Here is a 9,366-nt window from a genome sequence, read left to right as displayed (position 1 = left end):
TGGTATTTACATGCTTACATGCATACATCCTATCTTGGTGTATACACTTTTATTTATTTTTCTTTAAAACAGAAAATGATAATTTCACAACAGGCCGTCTCAAGCAAACCCTTACATTAACCTTCCGACATCTACAAAACTGTATCAAAAGTGCACCATAGTGTTATACATCTTTTCTGGTTCTATCCTCTTTTTTTGGCTATATCAGTAATATTATTATAATTCTCATAATATTTATACAAATATCACTCTGTACAAGGTAGAAATACATAACCCGCTATGCCCCGCACCTGGAGCGTTTTAGACCCTCCCCGCCATTATAATAAACACACCCACTTTCCCCATGCACAAGTCTTCAGCCTTCTCACAGCCACAGGAATCAAAAGGTTGCAGCATGAAAGCTGAATGCAAATCCGGGTTGTATCATACAGTCTGTTACACTAAACACATTCTCTCCACGGTAAAGGACTGAACACGAGTGATGAAACGCTCCCACAACGTAAAAACAACTGACAAACAACGTTCAAAAGGCCTTGCGACTGCATCGCGTCCAACGTTACTGCTGCGTGGAGACGGGCGAGGGTGGGCTTGGACGGGTGGGGTGGGGTGTGTGTGAGGCGCCGCTGCAGTAAGACCCTGCGCAGGGTTCAGCGTACAGGCACGTCTGCTGCACAGGTGTCTGTAAGGGGACGCTGCTCTGGCCTCTCTCAGTCTCTGGACTGGTAAAACAGGATGTACCCGGACTCAGAGTTCTTGGAAATTTCCGAGGTTAATCCGTAGAACTCCTCAATCGCCTGCGCATCAATTTTCTACAGGAGGAAACAAAACACTTTTTTTAAACAACTGCAGAAAGACCATTCTGTAATCAATTACTTTTCCGTGACATTTGTAGAAAAGCATGACTAGAAAAATACAAATTCACTATAAAGACACTGGTCCGGTTTCAGAGACATCGCTTAGCCTAAGCCAGGATTAGGCCATAGTTCAATTAGGACAGTGGTCTCAAACTCAGTTCCTGGAGGGCCACAGCTCTGCAGAATTTAGCTCCCACAAGCTTCAACTAACACCTGCTCGTAAGTTTCTAGTAATCCTGAAGCCTTTGATTAGCTGAATCAGATGTGCTTGGTTTAGTTTGGAGCTAAACTGTGCAGAGCCGTGGCCCTCCAGGAATTGAGTTCGAGACCAATTAAATAGGACATTTAAGTATTTTTTATAAACATGCTTTAGAAAAAAAACACATTACTGGTGTGCATCTTAAGACAAAACAAAGACACTTGATCTTGAAACATGATTTAAGATCAGTCAGTCATTTTATCTTACACACATATGTAAATAAAATTAAAGATTAGGATAATATAAAAATAAAAAAAATCTATTATAAATATAAATATAAAAAAATAATATAACCTTTATTTATTTATTAATTCATTATTTAGTAACTTATTTATTATACTAAAACTCAGTTTTTTTTATTATATTTTATTATTATCCCCCATGCCTGTGGGAACTCTGAATCTTGCAAATTTCTATCAAAGTAAATAATTAATAGTTATATATGACGGATGGCAGCTTACCTCTACGATGTCATCATCAAATAGTAGCCAGAAATCATGACTCTTTACAATTGCGATGTAGTGTCCTCGGTTTGGACCACTATAAAAGCACACAAACACATACATACAGAAATTAAGGAAGCAAATCAGTACAGTTCTCCTTTTTATTTTTGCAAGGAGAGATTTCCAAAAGCTTGCATGAAGAGATTCTGTTCACACAAGCAAGTATTGTGAAATCAGACAATGGAGGAGGAAGAAAAACACATTTATAAATGTTTGAAAGTCCATTCTGGCTTCCTGGATTTCATTCAAACTTTTGGCTGTCCTCCTGATAACTTTTTTTATGCCCTTCACTCGCTAGCTTCCCTTCGTCTTGTTTACTCGGTCGTTGATTACGTTGAATGAGTGCTCAATTCTGGAGGAACCCATGGAATGGGCTGAACTAGAACGTCCTAAGCCCTTGATCACTTAGAATCCACTATGGAATTGGTTTATTGTTTACATTTTTCACCTTACGAATCTGTTTGGTACAGCACTCTATATGTATAGATGCATGCTCGGGCTGTTATAAATGTAAAATAAATATTATTTATATATTATATAGTTGTTTGGGGTGGGGATAAATTAAACGCGATCTGCGATAACGTCATAGTCGAATTGCATTCTGGTCTATAGAGTGGCCTGAAGTGTGCATATGAAGCAGACTCGCTCCCTCGGTCAAAGTCGAGGGTATGTCCGAGTAATCTTCCCTCGTCCACTTGACAAAGTGAAATGCACTTCAAAATGAAAGCGGGGTCTTAAAGTGTACTGGAACGCCATTCTTTTATCGACTCACCTGCCACAATGCACCACCACAGCGACCAGGTCGTAAAGCCTCTCGGGATTGGTGGCATCGCCAGAAGTGTTAAAGAGGCGGAGCTCCAGAGGGAAGACGACACGGTAGCTTAGCTTAGTGTAGCGCTGCAGCTGCTCCATGTATTTAAATCTCTTCAAGTGCAAGGCGAGGATCATGGGAAGTTTCTTAACCCGCATTCTAGACTCAAACACATTCATATATTAAGTATATTCTGTACATACACGTTCAGAAAACCAGGAAGCAGCTGGCAGAAATGAATGCTCACCGTTTGTGTGCCTCTTGTTTACTTCTGCATTCCTCACAGTAATATTTATACTCACTGCACAAGGTCTCTGTATTACTGAAACCTCTATAAAGGGCCAGTATGAAAAGCATTAATTTATTAAAACTTGCATATATATATATATATATATATATATATATATATATATATATATATATATATATATATATATATATACACACACATATACATATATATATATATATATATATATATATATATTCATGTTTAAAATGGGTTCAAGTGTGAGTGTGCTTTTAGACCTGAGACAGTGTGTGATTGAAGTGTTCTGCTCCACGTCCACTGACAAATCCAAGAAATCCTCATCTTTACTGCTTATCTATGAGAGAACAAAGTCCAAAGAAGCCTCAGATAAAAGCACAGCCAATCAAAGCCAGCAGAACTATCAGGGTAATGTCTTATTGGACTAACGGGTTTATGTGAGGTGCTTTTACCGTCTCGCAGGTGAGGCATCGCGTCTCATTGGTCAACGTGCCCTGGAAGATCTCATGAACCCATGTGGAGGAGGGTGGGGTGCTGTTATTGTTCTGTGAATCGAGTGTGCCATTGGCCAATTTGCCATTCTGCTTGTCTTGCTTGCGCTCTTCTTGTAGCAGGTCTGCTATAGTGTTCAGCAGGTAGTTGAGGAACTCGTGTGCATCTTGCTGCATGTAGTTATCAAACAGTTCTGTGGGAGGACACGGAGAAAGAATGTTTTACAAGGAACACATGAACGTTGAATGTGTTGACAACTAAGTAGTAGATGGTTTTGCGATGCTATTTCAATTGCATTGCGGCATTTGAAAAATATTACGTTTTTGCGGTAACATTAGTTAACATGCACTAACAATGACCAACACATTGGTTACAATATTTATTAGTCTTTGTTAACATCAGTTAATAAAAAACTACTTTTAGTTCATGTTAGCTCAACTCAATTAAAACAATATTTACACAGATACAACTTTTTATTTTATTATTGTATTAGTAAATATCAAAATTAACATTAACTTCAATTCAGTGTTCCTGTAGCTCAACTGGTAGAGCACTGCACTATTAAGCGCAAGGTTGGGGGTTTGATTACTCGGTAACACGTGATATGTAAAAATTGATAGCCTGAATGCACTGTAAGTCGCTTTGGATAAAAGCGTCTGCTAAATGCATATATTTAATTAAATTAAATTACATTTAATTATGATTAAGACATGCTTTAGAAGTAGTTTTCATTGTTAGTTAAAAAGTGCTTGAACGATCGCTCCAATGTATTGAATTCGTCATTGTTAAAGGGGGGGTGAAATGCTATTTCATGCATACTGAGTTTTTTACACTGTTAAAGAGTTGGATTCCCATGCTAAACATGGACACAGTTTCAAAAATTAAGTTGTATGTTTGAAGGAGTATTTTTCGGTTTGTCACAAGTTTCAGAAAGTTTTTTTAGAGTATGGGTCTGTGTGACGTTAGATGGAGCGGAATTTCCTTATATGGGTCCTAAGGGCACTTCTGCCGGAAGAGCGCGTGCTCCCGTATAGCAGAGCACTGAGAGCACAGACATTCACTGATAAGAGCGAGAGCGTCGCGAAATGTCACAAAATAAGTGTGTTTTTTGTTGGCCAGGGCAAGACAACCCTGCAAAGATTAAAAAAAAAAAAAAAACAGCCTTAAGGGACCAGTGGATGGAGTTTATTTTTACAGAGCATCAACGGAGTTGTGCAAGTGTTTTTGTTTGTTCCCTGCATTTCGAAGATGCTTGTTTTACAAACAAGGCCCAGTTTGACGCCGGATTTGCACATCGTTTATTTATTTCTATTTTCCTCACAGTAATGTCACAGCTTCCAAACGCTCTCAAGCCTACTGGCGCTCGTGATTCTTTAGCTCCGCCCACACGTCACGCCTCCAGCCGGTCGTGTTTTTCCGGGAAAAATCGGTACAGACTATCTTTCTCTTATGAATATAATAAAACTAAAGACTATTTGGAGTTATGAAGAATGCAGTACTACTCTATAGGTACTCAAGATTAACAGGATATTGAGTGAAAACGAGCATTTCACCCCCCCTTTAATTAATTTTATTTAATGCATTAACTAATGGGACTGTACTGTAAAGTATTAACAGTTCTGTATATGAAAAATCTTAGAGTTAACTTATTTGTAGCTAACGTCTCATCATTCATGGTATGCTTTATGCAAATTAATTATTTATTTGTTAGATACTATGGGCAAATTATATAGATTTAGTAAATGAGATGCAGTTTGCGATTATGTTTCCTTCAATGCACTGTAAGAACAACTTCATGGGCATTTTATGACCTAGAAGTAGCATCTAAATTCACATTAAAACTTTGAATACAATCCCTTCCTGCTTGTGTTCCTTACCATTCTCTTTACGTAATCTCGTAATGAATTTCTTCGGGGGTATCACGCCGACTTTCCTCTTCTGGTTGGCTATACTGTGGAACAGGTCAGCCAGGCAGGTGAGCAGGTTCTCCTTGCGGCGCGGCTGGCTCCTGTATGCAAGGATCTTCTCCCGGAACGGCCGGCAGAAGTACAGAGCCTGGAGCACAGAGTTACAGTAGCAGGTGTTTCCAAACTGTGGAACGAAACAGACACAACACACACACTGATTCCAGATCATAACAATAAAAACACGCTGGCTGGAGAAGACAATGTGAGACAACAGGGAATGTCTTTGCTTACGTTTACCAATCCGAAGTAATGCTCATTGACAGGGAACTGTTCCGAGCCGATCTCTTTCTCCAAAGCGGAGGCATTGGCGCCCTGCAATAGAACAGATGAACAGCTGTTCAGGCATTTACAGCTGCATACAATTAGATAGAGTCTCTTAAATTACTACGCTAACCACAGTTTCTACCACATACAGTTACTGTTACTACAGTAAAACTATTGTAAGTTGGTTTTAACCACCATATTTTTCAATAAATAAGATGACTTAAGTATTTCTTACATTTTTAGAAGAAAAAAAAAATATGGTAAAGACGTCTGACACACATCCAAGACACATTTGCTAAGATTAAAACAAAAACTGATCAACTGATTGAAAATGAGGGTTTTAAAAATGCAAGATCATGAAAAACAAGTAAATGTAAACCTAAAAACAACTAACGTTACATTAGCAGCCATTAGCATTTCACTGCGGTCACTTTTACATTTAAAAAAAACTCCAAATACATGGTGTGGGGGGTATCATAATCAATATGCGAATAAAGCAGATAGTTTATGTTGGAAAACACTGGGTACGGAGATGCAGAGAGGGGATGGGACCGTGAAATCACGATGTGACCGCACAGGCAACAGCTTAGCACTGAAGCTCAGGTACACTCAACGCGTTTTACATCAGCATGATGCTCACGTTTGCCATACCTAACACAATGCTTGTCTGAAGGCTTGTACTCATTTATCACGCATAAATATCAATCAGAGATTCATTTAGATGTCACTGTCTTCGCGCTTATTGAGGACATCTCGCGATCAAACCCCGAGCTGAATGACACTTGAGCTCAGCAGTTAGCAGATCTGTTTTGCTGCCTTCAGCAAATCCTATAAGGAAGGGCGAATTTAAAAGCCTAACGTTGTGTTGTGACGACAATACGGTCGTGTCGTATATCTACCAAATAGCAGTGATTATTTAGGCCCAAGGCAAAATTCAAAGCGAGCACACAGACGGATAAAGACAGCTCGCAACTGCAGCAGAGGAAAACTGGCAACCCGAGGAGTCCGACTGACTTAACTAATGCAGCTAGCGACCCTTTACAATATCACGCGAGGACTGACGAACAATTATCTGCGATTGAAGTGATATTTACTCACCATGGTACAAAAAGAGGCAAATTTGGAAACTGTCATTAGGATTTCCATTCGCCCAGCGCCATCTTCCACCCAATCACCGCGCGGAGGCGAAGAGGAGTCCCAGTGTGGACTGACTGCGTCTCAGCCAAAGCAAGATCCGCAGGGTCCTATCGCCCTCTGGCAACCGTCTGCTGATGAGACCGCCAAGGGATTATAAAAACAGATTTGTACACACACAAGGGAGAAATTAAATTACATAAACAGTATTCAATAAAACAATAAAACATTTTTTATATCAAATCACGTAGTGCATGTCGGTACTTTTAATAAAATAACACTGCAGTACAAATAATTAGTAAACTAGTGAAACTATTTATTTGAATACATATTGTATTAAAATATATATTATATTAATTATAAAATAAATATATTTAAATTATAATAGATTTATATTATCTAATCAAGGTTATTTTCATTCCAAACAAATTGGAATGAAGGTTAAAGGTTAAGCTTCTTATTTAAAAAAATAAAATAATAATAATACATTTACGCGATTCTTTGAACCTATAACATTTGTAATCCATGCAATGCTCTCTCACGCTGTAAATCAGTTTATAAATGACTTTATAAAGTTTAAATTAGTAAAAAAATAAAATAAAAGTTCCCTGTTTTTGTAAGACGATGACATCACTGCCCGTAGACCAACCGCTGCGATACTTTTACTCAGGCAAGTGAGTAGTCCTCCTATTCGTGCTTTGAAGGAAGCACCGCAGGACCCCATCATTCTCTTTCCGCCGTACCCGCCATCTTGCGAGCAACCGGGGGTAAGATGTGCTCCAGACATTATGTATTAAATCGTTAATTACATCGCTCACGTTGAGCAGAAGTGCCACACAAAGTGGCCAAAAATATCTTTCCTGGCAAGGCATTGAAATTAAGCTCGCAAGAGCGTTTCTGGATGCCGTAAAGAGTGAAATATAGAGTCGAGTTGGAGCGTGTGCGTCCCATGCGGTCCAAACTTGTACAGACTGCGCAGAGTCAGACATAAAGAGGACGTGTAGTAATATTACCAATTTGTCTGTATCTTCGTACTATGTATGACGAGCGCAGAAATACTTTCGACAGTTGTACGATGTCACTTCAGTTCGGTCCCATGTGCAGTTGTTGGCCATGAATGTTTGCTGGAGGAGCTAAACCGATCTTTTGTCATAGAGACGTCTTAATGTCTTTAAGTAGCAAGTGTCTGTAATTTTGTTCTTCGTTATTGGAGTAATTGCGTTTTAGCATCTATATGAGCAATGTACATTTTAATTGTCATTTTATGTGGAATTATATTATACAGTTGATGGCTAAACTCTCTCTAAGCTAAGTGTGTTTTTTAATATACCGTGGCTGGATATCAAATAGTTAAATGAAGTGCTTGAGAATTTTTTTTCTAGAAATTGGAATTGAAACTGAATTGTACGTCTTTTGCACCCAGTAATCAGGCATCATGACGAACACCAGAGGCAAGAGGAGGGGGACCAGGTATATGTTTGCCAGGCCCTTCCGCAAGCATGGTGAGGTCATTTATATCAAATTTTTTTTCTGTACTTTAGCACAAACATAGTGTTAGAAATTGTTAATCTGACACTTTTTCATTCAATAACAGGCCCAATCCCTCTGTCCACTTACATGCGCATCTACAAGAAGGGTGATATTGTAGACATCAAGGTAAGATTTATTCAATGAAAGAATTGCTACATTGTGCTCTTTTGTTGTTGAGTAATTTATTAAAAATACTTTATTATCCAGGGCACAGGAACCATTCAGAAGGGCATGCCTCATAAATGCTACCATGGCAAAACAGGACGCATTTATAACGTTACACAGCATGCTGTAGGCATCATTGTCAACAAGCAAGTCAAGTAAGTACCACGCTATAAAAATACATGTCATAATGCAACTCAGATTAGCTAGTGATAGCTGGAGGTTGTTGCACCAGTCAGAAACAAAGTTAAGTTTAATAAAGGAAAAATGTCTAATGTAAACTTTTATTGATGCGTTTTTATTTTTAAAGAACAATTTTATTTATAACTTAAGTATTTAACCGACCAGTTATAAGTGTTCTAACAGTTCTACGTGTATGTTGTCAATATAAGTGAAGGCTTTTAATGCAGAATGCCCCAGATTCACTTTGCCATAAGGGCCATCCAGTGTCCTAAGTGGTCATTAATGTGGGCGAGAGCAGTTATCCTTATGCACCCTGGACAGGCACATTAATGCCTTTGCCAGATTGTCAATATGGAAACATGCCACTCGTGAACAAATCTTGTAAATGTACTACGCTTCTCGTCATTTTAAGTGACAAATTATGGTTTTACTTTTAGGGGGAAGATCCTGGCTAAGAGAATTAATGTGCGTATCGAGCACGTTAAGCACTCAAAGAGCAGAGACAGCTTCCTGAAGCGTGTTCAGGAGAACGAGAAGCAGAAATTGGAGGCCAAGAAGAATGGCACTTGGGTTGATCTGAAACGCCAGGTATAACCTCTTTTAGGGTTAACTGGTTACTGTCCTGGATGTTAAATGTAATGTGCACGGTGACAGGCGTGTACTCCCTGATGTAAATTAATGTTGAGATGTCAAACTGTTATTTGAAGTAAACTAAAACCATTATGATATTTAAATAGTGTGATTGGTTAAAATGACACTGTTATAACAGTTCTGGCTGATGTTCTATCATTGTTGTTGTCTTATCTTGTTTTCAGCCTGCTGCTCCACGGCCAGCACACTTTGTCAGTACCAAGAACAACGAGCCTCAGCTCCTGGAGCCCATCCCCTACGAGTTCATGGCATAATTCTGCTGACCAAAATAAAGATCTTTGTAACATA

General features: G+C 38.8%; 2 protein-coding genes across 2 annotated transcripts; one reads left to right on the top strand and one right to left on the bottom strand.

The window, feature by feature from the left end:
- Positions 1 to 6,684, bottom strand: usp12a (ubiquitin specific peptidase 12a). Its single transcript, XM_052596249.1, has 9 exons — positions 6,517 to 6,684; positions 5,386 to 5,466; positions 5,065 to 5,278; positions 3,148 to 3,380; positions 2,956 to 3,032; positions 2,675 to 2,758; positions 2,389 to 2,586; positions 1,575 to 1,653; positions 1 to 809 (listed from the first exon to the last, which is right to left on the bottom strand). Exons 1-9 carry the CDS (start codon positions 6,562 to 6,564, stop codon positions 708 to 710), a joined length of 1,116 nt encoding a protein of 371 aa, XP_052452209.1. The 5' UTR covers positions 6,565 to 6,684; the 3' UTR covers positions 1 to 707.
- A 548-nt stretch (positions 6,685 to 7,232) lies between these two features.
- LOC128013334 (60S ribosomal protein L21) lies at positions 7,233 to 9,366 on the top strand. The gene is made up of 6 exons (XM_052596250.1): positions 7,233 to 7,319; positions 7,976 to 8,054; positions 8,147 to 8,208; positions 8,290 to 8,402; positions 8,865 to 9,015; positions 9,243 to 9,366. Exons 2-6 carry the CDS (start codon positions 7,988 to 7,990, stop codon positions 9,330 to 9,332), a joined length of 483 nt encoding a protein of 160 aa, XP_052452210.1. The 5' UTR covers positions 7,233 to 7,319; positions 7,976 to 7,987; the 3' UTR covers positions 9,333 to 9,366.

The sequence above is a fragment of the Carassius gibelio genome, chromosome B24 (assembly GCF_023724105.1).
Source record: "Carassius gibelio isolate Cgi1373 ecotype wild population from Czech Republic chromosome B24, carGib1.2-hapl.c, whole genome shotgun sequence".
In the NCBI taxonomy this organism is placed as follows: domain Eukaryota; kingdom Metazoa; phylum Chordata; class Actinopteri; order Cypriniformes; family Cyprinidae; genus Carassius; species Carassius gibelio.
Note: the sequence above shows the minus strand (reverse complement) of the source record. Positions and strands in the feature narration are given on the sequence as shown.

Excerpts from the sequence above, each read along its gene's own strand:
- usp12a (XM_052596249.1), bottom strand. The coding sequence starts at position 6,564 with ATGGAAATCCTAATGACAGTTTCCAAATTTGCCTCTTTTTGTACCATG. Across the intron at positions 5,467-6,516 it reads TTGCCTCTTTTTGTACCATG|GGCGCCAATGCCTCCGCTTT; the intron begins GTGAGTAAATAT and ends GTTCTATTGCAG. Across the intron at positions 2,759-2,955 it reads TCAATCACACACTGTCTCAG|AGGTTTCAGTAATACAGAGA; the intron begins GTCTAAAAGCAC and ends GGCCCTTTATAG.
- LOC128013334 (XM_052596250.1), top strand. The coding sequence starts at position 7,988 with ATGACGAACACCAGAGGCAAGAGGAGGGGGACCAGGTATATGTTTGCC. Across the intron at positions 8,209-8,289 it reads GTGATATTGTAGACATCAAG|GGCACAGGAACCATTCAGAA; the intron begins GTAAGATTTATT and ends TTTATTATCCAG. Across the intron at positions 8,403-8,864 it reads ATTGTCAACAAGCAAGTCAA|GGGGAAGATCCTGGCTAAGA; the intron begins GTAAGTACCACG and ends TTTTACTTTTAG.